Raw genomic sequence first — 22,099 nt, forward strand, 5'->3', positions numbered from 1 at the left:
GCGTATAGAGCACACAAAAGGACCAGTGTTCTTTCGCACCAGACCTCCAATACCCCGTCACCCCTCACCTAGTGCCCCAAACAGGACCACTCTTTCTGGGCAAGGGCTGGGGAGCACACAGGGGTCCCTCTGGAGCTAATGCACAGGCGCCTGCCTGTGTCCAGCCTCACTTTCACACGTGTCTCAATGTGTGTGTGGTGTGTGTGTGTGTGTGTGTGTGTGTGTGTGTGTGTGTGTGTGTGTGTGTGTGTGTGTTTAAAGCCTGCATTCCTGAGCTTGCTGAGCCGTAGCCGGGTGAGTAATAGTAGCTAGCTGATTGTTTAAGAGCTGAATTCCTCAGGCGTGTTTTTCTCTGCTCTGGTCAACCACAACACACATGTTGTTTCTTATGTGGGATATTTCAATTATACTGTACCAAATATACAACATGTGTTATAGTCTGGGGCTGTGTGTTTTAGTCTGGGGCTGTGTGTTATAGTCTGGGGCTGTGTGTGTTATAGTCTGGGGCTGTGTGTTATAGTCTGGGGCTGTGTGTGTTATAGTCTGGGCTGTGTGTTATAGTCTGGGGCTGTGTGTTATAGTCTGGGGCTGTGTGTGTTATAGTCTGGGGCTGTGTGTGTTATAGTCTGGGGCTGTGTGTGTGTTATAGTCTGGGGCTGTGTGTGTGTTATAGTCTGGGGCTGTGTGTGTTATAGTCTGGGGCTGTGTGTGTTATAGTCTGGGGCTGTGTGTGTGTTATAGTCTGGGGCTGTGTGTGTGTTATAGTCTGGGGCTGTGTGTGTGTTATAGTCTGGGGCTGTGTGTTATAGTCTGGGGCTGTGTGTTATAGTCTGGGGCTGTGTGTTATAGTCTGGGGCTGTGTGTGTTATAGTCTGGGGCTGTGTGTGTTATAGACTGGGGCTGTGTGTGTTATAGTCTGGGGCTGTGTGTGTTATAGTCTGGGGCTGTGTGTTATAGTCTGGGGCTGTGTGTTATAGTCTGGGGCTGTGTGTGTTATAGTCTGGGGCTGTGTGTGTTATAGTCTGGGGCTGTGTGTGTTATAGTCTGGGGCTGTGTGTGTTATAGTCTGGGGCTGTGTGTGTTATAGTCTGGGGCTGTGTGTGTTATAGTCTGGGGCTGTGTGTGTTATAGTCTGGGGCTGTGTGTGTTATAGTCTGGGGCTGTGTGTTTAGTCTGGGCTGTGTGTTATAGTCTGGGGCTGTGTGTTATAGTCCTGTGTGTGTTATAGTCTGGGGCTGTGTGTGTTATAGTCTGGGGCTGTGTGTGTTATAGTCTGGGGCTGTGTGTGTTATAGTCTGGGGCTGTGTGTTCTAGTCTGGGGCTGTGTGTTATAGTCTGGGGCTGTGTGTGTTATAGTCTGGGGCTGTGTGTGTTATAGTCTGGGGCTGTGTGTTGTTATAGTCTGGGGCTGTGTGTGTTATAGTCTGGGGCTGTGTGTGTTATAGTCTGGGGCTGTGTGTTATAGTCTGGGGCTGTGTGTTATAGTCTGGGGCTGTGTGTTATAGTCTGGGGCTGTGTGTGTTATAGTCTGGGGCTGTGTGTGTTATAGTCTGGGGCTGTGTGTGTGTTATAGTCTGGGGCTGTGTGTGTGTTATAGTCTGGGGCTGTGTGTGTTATAGTCTGGGGCTGTGTGTTATAGTCTGGGGCTGTGTGTTATAGTCTGGGGCTGTGTGTTATAGTCTGGGGCTGTGTGTGTTATAGTCTGGGGCTGTGTGTGTGTTATAGTCTGGGGCTGTGTGTGTTGATAGTCTGGGGCTGTGTGTGTTATAGTCTGGGGCTGTGTGTGTTATAGTCTGGGGCTGTGTGTGTGTTATAGTCTGGGGCTGTGTGTGTTATAGTCTGGGGCTGTGTGTGTTGTAGTCTGGGGCTGTGTGTGTTATAGTCTGGGGCTGTGTGTGTGTTATAGTCTGGGGCTGTGTGTGTTATAGTCTGGGGCTGTGTGTGTTATAGTCTGGGGCTGTGTGTGTTATAGTCTGGGGCTGTGTGTGTGTTATAGTCTGAGGGCTGTGTGTGTTATAGTCTGGGGCTGTGTGTGTGTTATAGTCTGGGGCTGTGTGTGTTGTAGTCTGGGGCTGTGTGTGTTATAGTCTGGGGCTGTGTGTTATAGTCTGGGCTGTGTGTTATAGTCTGGGGCTGTGTGTTATAGTCTGGGGCTGTGTGTGTTATAGTCTGGGGCTGTGTGTGTTATAGTCTGGGGCTGTGTGTTATAGTCTGGGGCTGTGTGTTATAGTCTGGGCTGTGTGTGAGTGTGAGTGTGTGTGTGTGTGTGTGTGTGTGTGTGTGTGTGTGTGTGTGTGTGTGTGTGTGTGTGTGTGTGTGTGTGTGTGTGTGTGTGTGTGTGTGTGTGTGTGTGTGTGTGTGGATTTAGTGCAGACAGAGGGCATTCAGGTGGAATAATGGAAGCTCAGTGTGTGAGGGGTCTGCAGGTTACACCAGGAATTCAGGACACTGAAATACTATCCACGTCTCTCTGTCTTTCTCTCTCTTTATGTCCCTCTCTCTCTCTGTCTTTCTCTCTCTTTATGTCCCTGTGTCTCTCTCTGTCTTTATCTCTCTTATGTCCCTGTGTCTCTCTCTGTCTTTCTCTCTCTTTATGTCCCTTGTCTTCTCTCTCTCCCTTGTCTCTCTCTGTCTTTCTCTCTCTTTATGTCCCTGTGTCTCTCTCTGTCTTTCTCTCTCTTTATGTCCTGTGTCTCTCTCTGTCTTTCTCTCTCTTTATGTCCCTGTGTCTCTCTCTGTCTTTCTCTCTCGTTATGTCCTGTGTCTCTCTCTGTCTTTCTCTCTCTTTATGTCCCTGTGTCTCTCTCTGTCTTTCTCTCTCTTTATGTCCTGTGTCTCTCTCTGTCTTTCTCTCTCTTTATGTCCCTGTGTCTCTCTCTGTCTTTCTCTCTCTTTATGTCCCTGTGTCTCTCTCTGTCTTTCTCTCTCTTTATGTCCCTCTGTCTCTCTCTGTCTTTTTCTGTCACTCTCTTTCTCGTTCTTCGTCTCTTTCTGTCTGTCTCTGTCTGTTTGTATGTCTCTCTCTCAATTCTCAATTCAATTAGTTTATTGGCATCGGAAACATGTTTACATTGACAACACAAATGAAATAGATAATAAACAAATCCAAAATTAACAGTAAACATTACACTCACAAAGGTTTCAACGGAATAGAGACATTTCAAATGTCATATTATGGCTATGTACAGTGTTGTAACAATGTGTTGAAGTACAAATGGGAAAATGAATAAACATAAATATGGGTTGTATTTAAAATGGTGTTTGTTCTTCATTGGTTGTCCTTTTCTTGTGGCAACAGGTCACACATGTCGCTGCTGGGAGTTTATCAAAATTGGATCTGTTTTCAAATTCTTTGTGGGTCTGTATAATCTGAGGGAAATGCATTTGGCAGGAGGTTAGGAAGTACAGCTCAGTTTCCACCTCATTTTGTGGGCAGTGTGCACATAGCCTGTCTTCTCTTGAGAGCCAGGTCTGCCTTCGGCGGCCTCTCAATAGCAATGGTCACTGAATTTGTACATAGTCAAATCTTTCCTTAAGTTTGGGTCAGTCACAGTGGTCAGGTATTCTGCCACTGTCTACACCTCTGTTTAGGTCTAAATAGCATTCTAGTTTGCTCAGTTTTTTGTTAAATTCTCTCTCTCTTTCTCTCTCTCTTTCTCTCTCTCTTTCTCTCTCTCTATACCCTCCTCACACACCTAGTCTCATTGCAGGTGATAAATGACACTTTGATCAATGGTACTCTAATGGTGTCAGTGTCACAGTGAAATATCTATGTGTCCAGCCCCATCCTTACTGCCAGGGGAGATAAAGCTGACTCCTCCCTCTGTATTGATGGCTGTTTGGGGGTTTGGATTCAGAACTGGCATAGGCCAATGAGCATTCCTGCCTCCGTATCCCGGTGCTGTGTTGCCATGGACTCTGTAGGCAGGAATTGGATTTGATGGTGAACTGTAGTCTCCTCCCCCTTTACTATTCACTGTGTTAAAACACTCAATAGAGGATTTCAGAAATTGTGCCAAAAAAAACGAATGTATATTATTTTTTGCGTGTGTTCTTGTGTCCGTGTCTATTAACGCACAGTCTGAATAATCAATAATCCATCGTCCCTGACCCCTGTGTGTTCAGTACAGCTGACCCCTGTGTGTTCAGTACAGCTGACCCCTGTGTGTTCAGTACAGCTGACCCCTGTGTGTTCAGTACAGCTGACCCCTGTGTGTTCAGTACAGCTGACCCCTGTGTGTTCAGTACAGCTGACCCCTGTGTCTACAGTACAGCTGACCCCTGTGTGTTCAGTACAGCTGACCCCTGTGTGTTCAGTACAGCTGACCCCTGTGTGTTCAGTACAGCTGACCCCTGTGTGTTCAGTACAGCTGACCCCTGTGTGTTCAGTACAGCTGACCCCTGTGTGTTCAGTACAGCTGACCCCTGTGTGTTCAGTACAGCTGACCCCTGTGTGTTCAGTACAGCTGACCCCTGTGTCTACAGTACAGCTGACCCCTGTGTGTACAGTACAGCTGACCCCTGTGTCTACAGTACAGCTGACCCCTGTGTGTTCAGTACAGCTGACCCCTGTGTGTACAGTACAGCTGACCCCTGTGTGTTCAGTACAGCTGACCCCTGTGTGTTCAGTACAGCTGACCCCTGTGTGTTCAGTACAGCTGACCCCTGTGTGTTCAGTACAGCTGACCCCTGTGTGTTCAGTACAGCTGACCCCTGTGTGTTCAGTACAGCTGACCCCTGTGTCTACAGTACAGCTGACCCCTGTGTGTACAGTACAGCTGACCCCTGTGTGTACAGTACAGCTGACCCCTGTGTCTACAGTACAGCTGACCCCTGTGTGTTCAGTACAGCTGACCCCTGTGTGTTCAGTACAGCTGACTCCTGTGTGTTCAGTACAGCTGACCCCTGTGTGTTCAGTACAGCTGACCCCTGTGTGTTCAGTACAGCTGACCCCTGTGTGTTCAGTACAGCTGACCCCTGTGTCTACAGTACAGCTGACCCCTGTGTGTACAGTACAGCTGACCCCTGTGTCTACAGTACAGCTGACCCCTGTGTGTTCAGTACAGCTGACCCCTGTGTGTACAGTACAGCTGACCCCTGTGTGTTCAGTACAGCTGACCCCTGTGTGTTCAGTACAGCTGACCCCTGTGTGTTCAGTACAGCTGACCCCTGTGTGTTCAGTACAGCTGACCCCTGTGTGTTCAGTACCCCCAGCCTCTCTGAGTGTTAGTATTTCCAGAAAGGGCCGGAGGAGCCCAGGTGAGTGGGGTAAATGGTTAATGGGAGCCTCCCACACAGTCATTCATGCAGCCGTCTCCTCTGCTGTGCTGATATGTGGTGGTGTTTGTCCTTGGCCAGCAGTGTACAGCCGTGAGTGGAGTACCCCTTAATGTGTCACATATTAGTGTAGTGGGAAGTTAATGTGTGATGAGTGTAACTTCATTAACTACACCTGTCGAACTACAGAGGAGAGATGTGAGAAGAGGATAACACCTACACTAGTGATGGTTCTCCTCACACTGTATTAAAACAGTAGACGCAGAAACTCTAAAAACTCATTACTAACTCTCCTCTCCTCTCCTCTCCTCTCCTCTCCTCTCCTCTCCTCTCCTCTCCTCTCCTCTCCTCTCCTCTCCTCTCTCTCCTCTCCTCTCTCTTCTCTTCTCTTCTCTTCTCTTCTCTTCTCTTCTCTTCTCTTCTCTTCTCTCCTCTCCTCTCCTCTTCTCTCCTCTCCTCTCCTCTCTCTTCTCTTCTCCTCTCCTCTCTCTCCTCTCTTCTCTTCTCTTCTCTTCTCTTCTCTTCTCTTCTCTTCTCTTCTCTTCTCTTCTCTTCTCTTCTCTTCTCTTCTCTTCTCTTCTCTTCTCTTCTCTTCTCTTCTCTTCTCCTCTCCTCTCTTCTCCTCTCCTCTCCTCTCCTCTCTCTGTCTCTCTCCCCTCTCTCCCCTCTCTCCCAGGGGATTTATTGGCATGGGAAACATACTGTATGTTTACATTTCCAAAGCAAGTCAAATAGAAAATAGCAAAAAAATAAATAAACATTAAGAAATTAACAGGAAATATTACACTCACAAAAGTTCCAAAATAATAAAGACATTTCAAATGTCATGTTATGTGCAAATAGTTAAAGTACAAAAGGGAAAATAAATAAACATAAATATGGGTTCTATTTACAATGGTGTTTGTTCTTCACTGGTTGACTCTTTTCTTGTGGCAACAGGTCACAAATCTTGCTGCTGTGATGGCACACTGGTATTTCACCCAGTAGATATGGGAGTTTATCAAAAATTTGCTTTTCGCATTCTTTGTGGGTCTGTGTAATCTGAGGGAAATATGTGTCTCTAATATGGTCATACATTTGGCAGGAGGTTAGGAAGTGCAGCTCAGTTTCCATCTCATTTTGTGGGCAGTGTGCACATAGCCTGTCTTCTCTTGAGAGCCAGGTCTGCCTACGGCGGCCTTTCTCAATAGCAAGGCTATGCTCAAACTGAGTCTGTACATAGTCAAAGCTTTCCTTCATTTAGGGTCAGTCACAGTGGTCAGGTATTCTGCCACTGTGTACCCTCTGTTGAGGGCCAAATAGCATTCTAGTTTGCTCTGTTTTTTTGTCAATTCTTTCCAATGTGTCAAGTAATTATCTTTCTGTTTTCTCATGATTTGGTTGGGTATAATTGTGTTGTTGTCCTGGGGCTCTGTGGGGTGTGTTTGTGCTTGTGAACAGAGCCCCAGGACCAGCTTGCTTAGGGGACTCTTCTCTAGGTTCATCTCTCTATAGGTGATGGCTTTGTTATGGAAGGTTGGGAATCACTTCCTTTTAGGTGGTTGTAGAATTTAACTGCTCATTTCTGGATTTTAGTAGTTAGTAGGTATCGGCCTAATTCTGCTCTGCATTACTTGGTGTTTTACATTGCACACGGAGGATGTTTTTGCAGAATTCTGCATGCAGAGTCTCAATTTGGTGTTGGTCCCATTTTGTGAATTCTTGGTTGGTGAGCGGACCCCAGACCTCACAACCATAAAGGGCAATGGATTCTATAACTGATTCAAGTATTTTTAGCCAGATCCTAATTGGTATGTTGAATTTTATGTTCCTTTTGATGGCCTTGCCTTGTCTCTCAGATCGTTCACAGCTTTGTGGAAGTTACCTGTGGTGATGATGTTTAGGCCGAGGTATGTATAGTTTTTTTGTGTGCTCTAGGGCAACGGTGTCTAGATGGAATTTGTATTTGTGGTCCTGGCGACTGGACCTTTTTTGGAATACCATTATTTTTTACTGTCAGGACCCAAGCCTGACAGAATCTGTGCAGAAGATCCAGGTGCTGCTGTCGGCCCTCCTTGGTTGGGGACAGAAGCACCAGATCATCAGCGAACAGTAGACATTTGACTTCAGATTGTAGTAGGGTGAGTTGTGTGTGTTTTTTGCCAATTTGAACCGCACACTTGTTGTTTGTGTTCATGGATTTTATAAAGTCGTATGTTTTTCAACCAACTCCACTTTCCATCCATTTGTATAGCAGATTCTCATGACAAATTGTGTCAAAAGCTTTTTGAAATAAACAGACCCTCGTGCCAAATTGAGTCAACAATTGAAATCAACAAAGCATGAGAAGACTTTGCCTTTGTTTTAGTTAGTTTGTTTGTTCAATTAGGGTGTGCAGGGTGAATATGTGGTCTGTCGTACTATAATTTGGTAAAAAGCCAATTTGACGTTTGCTCAGTACATTGTTTTCACTGAGGAAATGTACAATTCTGCTGTTAATGATAATGCAGAGGATTTTCCCAAGGTTGCTGTTGACGCATATCCCACGGTAGTTATTGGGGTCAAATTTGTCACCATTTTTGTCTTTCTTTCTCAGGGGTCTGATGTGTATGAGGTCATCACCCCAGCACCTTCAGGGACCATGCCCTGTCTCCGTAGCAACTTCTTTCCCCAGGTCGGCCCAGAGTGAGTGTGGGTCAAACCAGGCCTAAGCAGGCCTGACGTAGACCAGACCAGGCTGAGGTGGGCCCGAAGCAGGCCAGAGTGAAGCAGAGACACCATGCACCAGCTGTTTGGCCAGGTACTGGGCCAGAGGGACCTGTCCCGGGCTGGAGACCTCTTCTCCCTGGAAGACTCTGAGATAGAGGACTGTCTTTCACAGGCCTTGGAGGAAATCAAGGCTATCTCCTGCTCTCCTGTGAGTACCCCTACATACCCATCCATGCACACACACATACATGACGGTCTCTTTGAAGTACTAGAGGAAGTCAAAGGTATCTATTGCTCTCTTGTAAGTTGCCTATGCACACACACACACACACACACACACACACACACACACACACACACACACACACACACACACACACACACACACACACACACACACACAGCTTATGGCAGGTGTGTCTCTTGGGACTGTTTCCTGGAAACAGATCTGATATGATGCCTATCCCTCCAGAGCCCACGTCCTCATTACCCATCCAACACAGTCAGTCTCTCAGTTATCATTTAACTAAAGAAGAAAAGAGTCTGCAGCAGAATGTAACCCAACTGCTTATTCAGACACTGTCTAGATGGGGTAAGAGTTTGTCTGAACCTTTCTACCTCAACATGGAAAAAGTTAACCTGTTGGTGACCCCTTCCCGTTCTCATCCCGTTAACGGGATTGATTTTGACAACAGCCAGTGGAAAATCAGAGCGCCAAATTTAAAACAGCTAAAATCTCATTATTCCATTTTCTCAATCAACTATTTTACACCATTTTAAAGATAAAATTCTCGTTAATCTAACCACATTGTCCGATTTCAAAAAGGCTTTACGGCGAAAGCATAAAATTAGATTATGTTAGGACATAAACTTCACAAGAAACACCACATAGCCATTTTCCAAGCAACTAGATGCATCACAAAAACCCAAAACACAGCTAAATGAAGCACTAACCTTTGACGATCTTCATCAAATGACACTCCTAGGACATTATGTTACACAATACATGTATGTTTTGCTCGATAAAGTTCATATTCATATCCAAAAACAGCATTTTACATTGGCGCGTAATGTTGAGAAATGTTTTCCCTCCAAACCTTTCGGTGAATGAGCACAATGAGCACACACAGTACGTAAATTCTCATCATAAACATTGATCAATATAGAAGTGTTATGCACGGAATTATAGATACACTTCTCCTAAATATAATCGCTTTGTCAGATTTCAAAAAAGGTTCACGGCGAAAGCACAATTTGCAATAATCTGAGTACAGCCCAGATGACACTAACAACTAGCAAACAGAAACCCGCCATCTTGGAGTCAATAAAACTAGGAAATTACATTATAAATATTCACTTACCTTTGATTATCTTCATCAGAAGGCACTCCCAGGAATCCCAGCTCCACAATAAATGTTCGATAAAGTTCATATTTATTTCCAAATAATCCATTTTGTTCGCGCGTTAGGTTCACTATCCAAATCCACTACGCGCGTGCTTACTTAGTCCAGACGAAAAGTCAAAAAAGTTATACTATAGTTTGTAGAAACATGTCAAATGATGTATAGAATCAATCTTTAGGTTGTTTTATATCATATACTGTAACGACTGTCGTGTGTGGAGGACCAAGACGCAACAGGGAAGTGTATACTCATCTTCTTTTTAATATTGAAGAAGGTGAAACAAAATGAAACACGTATACAATTACGGAAACGACACTAACAGTTCTGTCAGGTGAAGAACACAAAACAGAATACAACTACCCACAATCCATGATACAAACACACCCCTAATTATAGGACCTTCAATCAGAGTCAACGATAGACAGCTGCCTCCAACTGAAGGCCCCAACACCAATTAACTAAACATAGAAATACAAATGACTAGACAGAACATAGAAATAAACTAACATAGAACATAGACTAACAAACCCCGAACCACATAAACCAAACACCCCTCTACCTAAATACATAGCCCAAACCACATGAAACAAACACCCCCTGCCATGTCCTGACCAAACTATAATAACAAATAACCCCTATTACTGGTCAGGACATGACATATACCTTGAATAAAATTCCAACCGGACCTATCCGTTCTCTTTAGGAGTGAATATGAACTCAGCTTGCTCCCAAGTCATTGCGTGGGACTAGAGCCCATGCCTTATAATGGGACACCAGTTTACCACAGCTGCTATTCCCTTCAAATTCACCATATAATCTTCAAACACCGTTCTAAAGACTGCTGACATCTAGTGGAAGCTTTAGGAAGTGCAAAATGAACCCTAAGTCACTGTATACAGTCAAGGCAATCACTTGAAAAGACTACAAGCACCAGACTTCCCACTTCCTGCTTGACTTTTTCTCAGGTTTTTGCCTGCCATATGAGTTCTGTTATACTCACAGACACCATTCAAACAGTTTTAGAAACTTCAGAGTGTTTTCTGTCCAAATCTACTAATAATATGCATATTCTAGTTTCTGGGCCAGAGTAGTAACCTGTTTAAATCCGGCCGTGAAAATACTGCCCCCTAGCCCTAAGAGGTTTAAGAGTATTTTTCCTTTGAGTGTCAAGGGAAAACTAAGAGCAAAAGCTATTGCAGCCTTGAGACTTGGATTTGTGTTAGACAGCTTTCAGGTTGACTGCATTTGAAACTATATTAAAAAAACAAACATGCTCTTTTCTCATTGTTTCTTGATCCTGATTGGCTGTTCCGGACTCATTTCCCCTCTGATTTGCTGGCTGCAGGACTACCTGACCAATGACAATGACCAGGCTGTGGTGGAGATCTGCATCACGCGCATCACCACGGCGATCAGGGAGACGCGGTCCATCGAGCGCCATGGGGGGGCGTTAGTGGGTCTGTGGGAGTCCTGTCTGGAACACAACCTCACCCCCCAGGGCAGAGACGAAGACACACCCCATGCCAAGATAGCCTCAGACATCACCAGCTGTATACTGCAGGTACACTACACTACACTACACTCACCACACACCACACACCACACACCACACACCACGCACTACGCACACACACACACCAAGAAACGGACCACCTTGTTTCAGACTCAATGAACACATTCAGACACATCTGGGACACATGCTGTGTCTAATGCTTCGACCCAACTTGATACAGCCCATCACTCGCCGTTTCACATTTGTTTTGTTGACACATCCTAACATCTCAAAGTAAGCATTTGATCCCGTATTGAATCATTGTATTATACATTATATTGTATCTTTAAATGAAGGGTGCTCATCGCCGTCACCATGAAAACAGCTTTTGTTCCACGCTCTATTACAAAATGTAACAGTAGGCTACAGTAGAACCTTCAGCGTTTGATTAATTAAACTTAAAAACAGAACTACAAGAAAAGCATCAACTACATGTTTAGCAGTATCATATACTGTCCGAACTTGTGGATTCACAATGTGCTCTTTAAAAGTTTCATACGTCATATCAAGTCTGTCAATCAAATTATAACATTTAAGTCATAGGCATAGTCCTACTGTACTTGATGCAGTTGACACTACAAATATACATTTAAAGCCAACAATTGTATTATGTTGACTAATATTGCATTTATTTACAATAACAAAAACGACATAAACCTTTTTCACGAAACACATTCCCAATAAAGAATGTAAAAAGTTTAGCCTAAATAAAAAAATGTCATGGTATCCAATTGTTAGTAGTTGGTTGTCTCATTGTCTCTTTGCTGCAACTCCCGTATGGACTCGGGAGAGGCGAAGGTCGAGAGCCATGCGTCCTCCGAAACACAACCCAACCAAGCCACACTGCTTCTTAACACAGCACCCATCCAACCCGGAAGCCAGCCGCACACCTGGCAACCTGGTCAGCATGCACTGCACCCAGCCCACCACAGGAGTCACTAGTGCACGATGAGACAAGGATATCCTTGCCAGCCAAACCCTCCCTAACCCAGACTACGCTAGGCCAATTGTGCGCCGCCCCATGGGCCTCCTGGTCCCGGTCGACAGAGCCTGGACTCGAACCCAGAGTTTCTGGTGGCACAGCTAGCACTGCGATGCAGTGCCTTAGACCACTGCGCCACTCAGGAGGCCCTATAGTGTTAACTTTTAAATGGGAAACACATCAACTCTGGTCTAACTCAAGCAGTCAAACAAAAGTATCAGTTGAATAACTTAACTTACCTTACGTAACCGAGCAAAATAAAGGGAACATAAGACACGAGGAGACACGAGGAGACAAGCAGAGACACGAGGAGACACGAGGAGACACGAGGAGGCACGAGGAGACACGCGGAGACACGAGGAGGCACGAGGAGGCACGAGGAGGCACGAGGAGGCACGAGGAGACACGCCGAGACACGCGGGGACACGCGGGGACACGAGGAGATGCGGGGACACGAGGAGACACGAGGAGACACGAGGAGACACGAGGGGACACGAGGAGACACGAGGGGACACGAGGAGACACGAGGAGACACGAGGAGACACGAGGGGACACGCGGGGACACGCGGAGACACGAGGGGACACGCGGAGACACGCGGGGACACGAGGAGACACGAGGAGACACGAGGAGACACGAGGAGACACGAGGAGACACGCGGAGACACCAGGAGACACCAGGAGACACGAGGAGACACGAGGAGACATGAGGAGACACCAGGAGACACCAGGAGACACGAGGAGACACGAGGAGACATGAGGAGACACCAGGAGACACCAGGAGACACCAGGAGACACGAGGAGACATGAGGAGACACCAGGAGACACCAGGAGACACCAGGAGACACGAGGAGACATGAGGAAACAGTCAAGGAATGAGAGACAAAACATGATAATGTAACTTAACCCACTGTTTCCTCCAATTTGTGTGTGTCCATTTGCTGGTGTAACTGTCCAAGTTCTTCCCTCTGAAGGCAACAGGACAGCAAGCACGTGATGATCTAGCTGATTCAGTTAGTTTTATTCTGTGTGTAATGACAAGCACATAACATAGCAGAAGTTGTAGTTGACGTGAAGAACTCTCTCACTCCTCACATTCTCTCCAGCAACATAAAACGGTCTGAGGAGAAAATGCAACATTTGAATGGCTAAAGCCAGAGGGGATGCAATATGTCACTACACACACATTCATCTTAATCAAGGTCAACAGGAGGCAATGAACTAAACATGAAGCGAAACATAAATTCAATAGTTAGCTATGTAGAAAATACATTTTGGTGAACGCTGTTACACTGGTTCAAAAGACAGGAGCCCTGTGCCAAATAAGTGGAGTAGAGAAATGTCATTCATGTAACTAGCTAGTTAGCTAGCAACCACAGTTGGCTGTAGAAGTAAGGGCTCCTCTCTGCTGGTAAAGTTAACTTCTATGGGCTAGGTGGGACGCACAGCCAGTGAAATATCAGGGCGGTAAATTCAAAAACAACAAAATGTCATAATTCAACTTTCTCAAACATACAACTATTTTACACCATTTTAAAGATAAACTTCTCGTTAATCTCACCACATTGTCCGATTTCAAAAAGGCTTTACAGGGAAAGCAAAACATTAGATTATGTTAGGAGAGTACATAGACAAAAATAATCACACAGGCATTTTCCAAGCAAGGACATGTGTCAATAAAACCCAAAACACAGCTAAATGAAGCACTAACCTTTGACGATCTTCATCAGATGACACTCCTAGGACATTATGTTACACAATACATGTATGTTTTGTTTGATAAGTTCATATTTATATCCAAAAACAGCATTTTACATTGGCGCGTGATGTTCAGAAAATGTATTCCCATCAAAACTACCGGTGAATGTGCACATCAATTTACAAAAATACTCATCATAAACATTGACAAAATATATAACAATTATTTTAAGAATTATAGATAGACTACCCCTAGATGCAACCGCTGTGTCAGATTTTAAAATAGCTTTACGGAGAAAGCACATTTTTCAATATTCTGAGTACATAGCTCAGCCATCACGGTGAGCTATTCAGACACCCTCCAAGTTCGGGGCAACCTAAACTCAGAATTAGTATTAGAAATATTCTCTTACCTTTGCTGATCTTTGTCAGAATGCACTCCCAGGACTGCTACTTCCACAATAAATGTAGTTTTTGTTCGAAATAATCCATATTTATGTACAAATACCTCCGTTATGTTCGTGCATACAGATCACTTATCCAAAGGCATAACGCGCGAGCGCGGAACGAGAGACGAAAAGTCAAAATGTTCCATTACCGTACTTAGAAGCATGTCAAACGCTGTTTAAAATCAATCTTTATGGTATTTTTAACGTAAAGTTGCGATAATATTCCAACCGGACAATAGCGTATTCATTCAAGGAGAAAAAGAAGGAACGGCGTGCTCGCGTGACCGCGCATATCCAATCCCTTTGTTGCCAGGCAGACCACTCAGTAACTGAGCTCCTATACTCTACCCAGTGACAGGAGAAGGCTCAAACCACTTTCCGAAGGCTTTAGACAGCCAATGGAAGCTTTAGGAAGTGCAACGTAACCCCACCCATACTGTAGTTTTGAAAGGGACTAGAAAGAAGAACTACAATTCTCAGATCCTCCACTTCCTGGTTGACTTTTTCTCAGGTTTTTGCCTGCCATATGAGTTCTGTTATACTCACAGACACCATTCAAACAGTTTTAGAAACTTCAGAGTGTTTTCTATCCAAATCTAATAATAATATGCATATTCTAGTTTCTGGGCCAGAGTAGTAACCTGTTTAAATTGGGTACGTTTTTCATCCGGCTGTGAAAATACTGCCCCCTAGCCCAGACAGGTTAACGTTAGTGGCTTTGTCATTTATTTATTTTTTTTATTCATTTAGCAGACGCTCTTATCCTGAGCAACTAAAGTTAAGGGCACAGACAGTTTTTATACCTAGTTGGCTTGGGAATGCGAACCAGCGACATTTCGGTTACTTGCCCAACACTCTTACCCGCTAGGCTACCTGCCACTCCTAGAGAGAGCAGGCATAGGCTATAGGCACACAGGCAGCATACATACATCATACCTGTCTGCTCATCTGTATATACAGTTGAAGTCCGACGTTTACATACACTTAGGTTGGAGTCATTAAGACTCGTTTATCAACCACTTGACAAATTTCTTGTTAACAAACTATAGTTTTGGCAAGTCGGTTAGGACATCTACTTTGTGCATGACACAAGTAATTTTTCCAACAATTGTTTACAGACAGATTATTTAATTTATAATTCACTGTATCACAATTCCAGTGGGTCAGAAGTTTACATACACTAAGTTGACTGTGCCTTTAAACAGCTTGGAAAATTCCAGAAAATGATGTCATGGCTTTAGAAGCTTCTGTTAGGCTAATTGACATAATTTCAGTCAATTGGAGGTGTACCTGTGGATGTATTTCAAGGCCTACCTTCAAACTCAGTCCCTCTTTGCTTGACATCATGGGAAAATCAAGAGAAATCAGCCAAGACCTCAGAAAATAAATTGTAGACCTCCACACTTCTGGTTCATCCTTGGGAGCAATTTCCAAACGCCTTTAGGTACCACGTTCATCTGTACAAACGATAGTACGCAAGTATAAACACCATGGGCCACGCAGCCGTCATACCACTCAGGAAGGAGACGCGTTCTGTCTCCTAGAGATGAACGTACTTTGGTGCGAAAAGTGCAAATCAATCCCAGAACAACAGCAAAGAACCTTTAAAGATGCTGGAGGAAACAGGTACAAAAGTATCTATATCCACAGTAAAACGGGTCCTATATCGACATAACCTGAAAGGCCGGTCAGCAAGGAAGAAGCCACTGCTCCAAAACCGCCATAAAAAAGCCAAACTACGGTTTGCAACTGCACATGGGGACAAAGATCGTACTTTTTGGAGGAATGTCCTCTGGTCTGATGAAACAAAAATATTATAAAAAAATATTATGGCGGTTGGGACATACTGTGCATGTCCAGGTATGTGGTATCATAGCAGTAGGGTCGTACTGTGCATGTCCAGGTATGTGGTATCATAGCAGTAGGGACATACTGTGCATGTCCAGGTATGTGGTATCATAGCAGTAGGGTCGTACTGTGCATGTCCAGGTATGTGGTATCATAGCAGTAGGGACATACTGTGCATGTCCAGGTATGTGATATTATAGCAGTAGGGTCGTACTGTGCATGTCCAGGTATGTGGTATTATAGCAGTAGGGACATACTGTGCATGTCCAGGTATGTGGTATTATAGCAGTAGGGTCGTACTGTGCATGTCTAGGTATGTGGTATTATAGCAGTAGGGTCGTACTGTGCATGTCCAGGTATGTGGTATTATAGCAGTAGGGTCATACTGTGCATGTCCAGGTATGTGGTATTATAGCAGTAGGGTCGTACTGTGCATGTCTAGGTATGTGGTATTATAGCAGTAGGGTCGTACTGTGCATGTCCAGGTATGTGGTATTATAGCAGTAGGGACATACTGTGCATGTCCAGGTATGTGGTATTATAGCAGTAGGGACATACTGTGCATGTCCAGGTATGTGGTATTATAGCAGTAGGGTCGTACTGTGCATGTCCAGGTATGTGGTATTATAGCAGTAGGATCATACTGTGCATGTCCAGGTATGTGGTATCATAGCAGTAGGGTCATACTGTGGTACATCCCACTAGCCTGTCTGTTGTAGTCTCCCTCCAGGCTTACAGATTAAGGAAATGTCTCCTGCTGTATAACTCAGACCTAATACCAACCTAATGAGACTTGCATAGTAGGCAATCGCACGCACGCTTCTCCGGTTAGTCTTCATTAGTGAGCACCTTGTCTGATGGCTAAACTCCTCTCTCTGGATGAGCTCCTTGTCTGATGGCTAAACTCCTCTCTCTGGATGAGCTCCTTGTCTGATGGCTAAACTCCTCTCTCTGGATGAGCTCCTTGTCTGATGGCTAAACTCCTCTCTCTGGATGAGCTCCTTGTCTGATGGCTAAACTCCTCTCTCTGGATGAGCTCCTTGTCTGATGGCTAAACTCCTCTCTCTAGATGAGCTCCTTGTCTGATGGCTAAACTCCTCTCTCTGGATGAGCTCCTTGTCTGATGGCTAAACTCCTCTCTCTGGATGAGCTCCTTGTCTGATGGCTAAACTCCTCTCTCTGGATGAGCTCCTTGTCTGATGGCTAAACTCCTCTCTCTGGATGAGCTCCTTGTCTGATGGCTAAACTCCTCTCTCTGGATGAGCTCCTTGTCTGATGGCTAAACTCCTCTCTCTGGATGAGCTCCTTGTCTGATGGCTAAACTCCTCTCTCTGGATGAGCTCCTTGTCTGATGGCTAAACTCCTCTCTCTGGATGAGCTCCTTGTCTGATGGCTAAACTCCTCTCTCTGGATGAGCTCCTTGTCTGATGGCTAAACTCCTCTCTCTGGATGAGCTCCTTGTCTGATGGCTAAACTCCTCTCTCTGGATGAGCTCCTTGTCTGATGGCTAAACTCCTCTCTCTGGATGAGCTCCTTGTCTGATGGCTAAACTCCTCTCTCTGGATGAGCTCCTTGTCTGATGGCTAAACTCCTCTCTCTGGATGAGCTCCTTGTCTGATGGCTAAACTCCTCTCTCTGGATGAGCTCCTTTGATTATTATTTAACTAGGCAAGTTAGTTAAGAACAAATTCTTATTTACAATGACGGCCTAGGAACAGTGGGTTAACTGCCTTGTTCAGGGGCAGAACGACAGATTTTTACCTTGTCAGCTCAGGGATTCGATCTAGCAACCTTTCGGTTACTGGCCCAACACTCTAACCACTAGGCTACCTGCCACCTCTACTCTCTAACCACTAGGCTACCTGCCTCCTCTACACTCTAACCACTAGGCTACCTGCCTCTACACTCTAACCACTAGTCTACCTGCCTCCTCTACACTCTAACCACTAGGCTACCTGCCACCTCTACTCTCTAACCACTAGGCTACCTGCCTCCTCTACACTCTAACCACTAGTCTACCTGCCTCCTCTACACTATAACCACTTGGCTACCTACCTCCTCAACACTCTAACCACTAGGCTACCTGCCTCCTCTACTCTCTAACCACTAGGCTACCTGCCTCCTCTACACTCTAACCACTAGTCTACCTGCCTCCTCTACACTATAACCACTAGGCTACCTGCCTCCTCTACACTCTAACCACTAGGCTACCTGCCTCCTCTACACTCTAACCACTAGGCTACCTGCCTCCTCTACACTCTAACCACTAGGCTACCTGCCTCCTCTACGCTCTAACCACTAGGCTACCTGCCTCCTCTACACTCTAACCACTAGGCTACCTGCCTCCTCTACACTCTAACCACTAGGCTACCTGCCTCCTCTACACTCTAACCACTAGGCTACCTGCCTCCTCTACACTCTAACCACTAGGCTACCTGCCTCCTCTACACTCTAACCACTAGGCTACCTGCCTCCTCTACACTCTAACCACTAGGCTACCTGCCACCTCTACTCTCTAACCACTAGGCTACCTGCCACCTCTACTCTCTAACCACTAGGCTACCTGCCTCCTCTACACTCTAACCACTAGGCTACCTGCCTCCTCTACACTCTAACCACTAGGCTACCTGCCTCCTCTACACTCTAACCACTAGTCTACCTGCCTCCTCTACACTCTAACCACTAGTCTACCTGCCTCCTCTACACTCTAACCACTAGGCTACCTGCCTCCTCTACACTCTAACCACTAGGCTAACGGCCTCCTCTACACTCCAACCACTAGGCTACCTGCCTCCTCTACACTCTAACCACTAGGCTACCTGCCTCCTCTACACTCTAACCACTAGGCTACCTACCTCCTCTACACTCTAACCACTAGGCTACCTGCCTCCTCCACACTCTAACCACTAGACTACCTGCCTCCCTCCTGATCTGAGAGCAGTCTGATATTACAGTGACTCACTCTAATAGGACGGTGTGTGTGTGTGTGTGTGTGTGTGTGTGTGTGTGTGTGTGTGTGTGTGTGTGTGTGTGTGTGTGTGTGTGTGTGTGTGTGTGTGTGTGTGTGTGTGTGTGTGTGTGTGTGTGTGTGTGTGTGTGTGTGTGTGTGTGTGTGTGTGTGTGTGTGTGTGTGTGTGTGTGACTCATATCACCAGAGAGAGGGCTTTGCTGTTGTTTGTAGTAAGACTCTTGGACATGCAGACAGAAAGCTTTGTTTGCACTGCCACCTGCTGGAAGTACAAAAGTATGACACTATTATAGTAATGAATATGATTTTAGCGTTTATCCCTTTCAACAATACCGTACTGTAGCTCATCAGCTCTAAAGATATGTCCACTTATGTTTTAGACAGAGTGTTAGAGTAAGGTGTAGTTGTTTGGGTTTGTTTCAGTGTTTGTCTTATGGTGATTTGTGTCCTGAGTGGCACAGAGGTCTAAGGCACTGCATCGCAGTGGTAGAGGTGTTACTACAGACCCTAGCTAGAGCCCACGCTGTATCACAACCGTCCGTGATCGGGAGTCCTAGTGGGCCGCGCACAATTAGCCCAGCGTGGTCCAGGTTAGTGGAGGGTTTGGCCGGGGTAGGCCGTCGTTGGATAATAAGAATTTGTTCTTAACTGACTTGCCTGGTAAAATAGAAGATAGACGCTCTAACTCAGTGGTCACTGGTTCTGATTCTGGTCGACTAGGGCGTTGTTTGTGCCAAGCGTTTACACAACTGGTTTAAAAAGGCTTGAAACAATGTAGTTCTTCAGAACAACAGTTGGACAGTTACTCAACACTTTTGCCATGTCGTTCTGCCCCTGAACAAGGCAGTTAACCTAATGTTCCCCGGGCGCCGATGACGTGGATGTCGATTAAGGCAGCCCCCCGCACCTCTCTGATTCAGAGGGGTTGGGTTAAATGCAGAAAACACATTTCAATTGAATGCATTCAGTTGTACAACTGACTAATATCCCCCTTCCCTTTCCTTTCGATATCTAGTCCTTCCAAATGTTCCTTAACCATCCCCCTGGGGGTGCTAGTGGATGTTAAATTAGGCCCTGGGACACCACTGTCTACATGCAGAGAAACATACACTCTCCTTGAGCTCAGAAATGAGTTTTATGTAAAGAAGCTGTTCTATTCTATTCCGTTATATTCTGTTCTGTTCTGGTCTATTTGGTTCTGTTCTGTTCAATTCTGTCCTGTTCTATTCTGTTCAATTCTGTTCTGTTCTATTCTATTCTGTGCTATTCTGTTCTATTCTGTTCTGGTCTATTCTGTCCTGTTCTATTCTGTCCTGTTCTGTTCTGTCCTGTTCTGTTCTATTTTGTTCTATTTTGTTCTATTCTATTCTGTTCTATTCTGTTCTATTCTGTTCTGTTCTGTTCAATTCTGTCCTGTTCTATTCTGTTCAATTCTGTTCTGGTCTATTCTGTTCTGTTCTATTCTGTCCTGTTCTATTCTGTTCTGTTCTGTTCTGTTCTATTCTGTCCTGTCCTGTTCTATTCTGTTCTGTTCTGGTCTATTCTGTTCTGTTCTATTCTATTCTGTTCAATTCTGTTCTGTTCTATTCTGTTCTATTCTGTTCTGTTCTGTTCTGTTCTGTTCAATTCTGTCCTGTTCTATTCTGTTCTATTCTGTTCTGTTCTGTTCAATTCTGTCCTGTTCTATTCTGTTCTGTTCTGTTCAATTCTGTCCTGTTCTATTCTGTTCTATTCTGTTCTGTCCTGTTCTATTCTGTTCTATTCTGTCCTGTTCTATTCTGTTCTATTCTGTTCAATTCTGTCCTGTTCTATTCTGTTCTATTCTGTTCTGTCCTGTTCTATTCTGTTCTATTCTGTTCTGTCCTGTTCTATTCTGTTCTATTCTGTTCTATTCTGTCCTGTTCTACCGCTTCCTGCTTCTGTCGCTGTTCTATTCTGTTCTATTCTGTTCTGTCCTGTTCTATTCTGTTCTATTCTGTTCTATTCTGTTCTATTCTGTTCTATTCTGTCCTGTTCTGTTCTGGTCTATTCTGTTCTATTCTGGTCTATTCTGTCCTGTTCTATTCTGTCCTGTTCTATTCTGTTCTGTTCTATTCTGTTCTGTTCTGTTCTATTCTGTTCTGTTCTGGTCTATTCTGTCCTGTTCTATTCTGTTCTGTTCTGTTCAATTCTGTTCAATTCTGTTCTGTTCTATTCTGTCCTGTTCTATTCTGTCCTGTTCTGTTCTATTTTGTTCTATTCTGTTCTGTTCAATTCTGTTCTGTTCTATTCTGTTCTGTTCTATTCTGTTCTGTTCTGTTCTATTCTGTTCTGTTCTGGTCTATTCTGTCCTGTTCTATTCTGTTCTGTTCTGTTCAATTCTGTCCTGTTCTATTCTGTCCTGTTCTGTTCTATTTTGTTCTATTCTGTTCTGGTCTATTCTGTTCTGTTCTATTTTGTTCTGTTCTATTCTGTTCTATTCTGTTCTGTTCTGGTCTATTCTGTCCTGTTCTATTCTGTTCTGTTCTGTTCAATTCTGTCCTGTTCTATTCTGTTCAATTCTGTCCTGTTCTATTCTGTTCAATTCTGTTCTGTTCTATTCTGTCCTGTTCTATTCTGTCCTGTTCTGTTCTATTTTGTTCTATTCTGTTCTGGTCTATTCTGTTCTATTTTGTTCTGTTCTATTCTGTTCTGGTCTATTCTGTCCTGTTCTATTCTGTCCTGTTCTATTCTGTTCTGTTCTGTTCTGGTCTATTCTGTTCTGTTCTATTCTGTTCTGTTCTGGTCTATTCTGTCCTGTTCTATTCTGTCCTGTTCTATTCTGTTCTATTCTGTTCTGTTCTATTCTGTTCTGGTCTATTCTGTTCTGTCCTGTTCTATTCTGTCCTGTTCTATTCTGTCCTGTCCTGTTCTATTCTGTCCTGTTCTATTCTGTCCTGTTCTATTCTGTCCTGTTCTGTTCTATTTTGTTCTATTCTGTTCTATTCTATTCTGTTCTGTTCTCTTAAATTGTCAATGTGCGTCACTAAGGGTCCATCTAGGCCCTAAAGAGAATGGACACACACACACGCGCACACACGCGCACATACACACACGCGCACACACACACACACACACACACACACACACACACACACACACACACACACACACACACACACACACACACACACACACACACACACAGATACACACACGCACATGATACATGTTTCAGTATGAATATATATCAATGTTAGCTTGATGGGATTAATGTGT

The 22,099-nt window shown here is 44.7% G+C and overlaps 1 protein-coding gene across 1 annotated transcript in view; it reads left to right on the forward strand.

Moving 5' to 3' along the window:
- Window positions 1-22,099, forward strand: part of LOC106591777 (ventricular zone-expressed PH domain-containing protein) — a 202,787-nt gene that overhangs the window by 9,649 nt on the left and 171,039 nt on the right. The window contains exons 2-3 of the mRNA XM_082956467.1: window positions 7,853-8,173; window positions 10,714-10,929. Coding sequence (XP_082812593.1) covers window positions 8,036-8,173; window positions 10,714-10,929 — 354 coding nt within the window. The 5' untranslated portion in view covers window positions 7,853-8,035. The remainder of the gene's footprint in view (window positions 1-7,852; window positions 8,174-10,713; window positions 10,930-22,099) is intronic.

This window comes from Salmo salar, chromosome 09 (genome assembly GCF_965601325.2).
Source record: "Salmo salar chromosome 09, fSalSal1, whole genome shotgun sequence".
Taxonomy (NCBI): domain Eukaryota; kingdom Metazoa; phylum Chordata; class Actinopteri; order Salmoniformes; family Salmonidae; genus Salmo; species Salmo salar.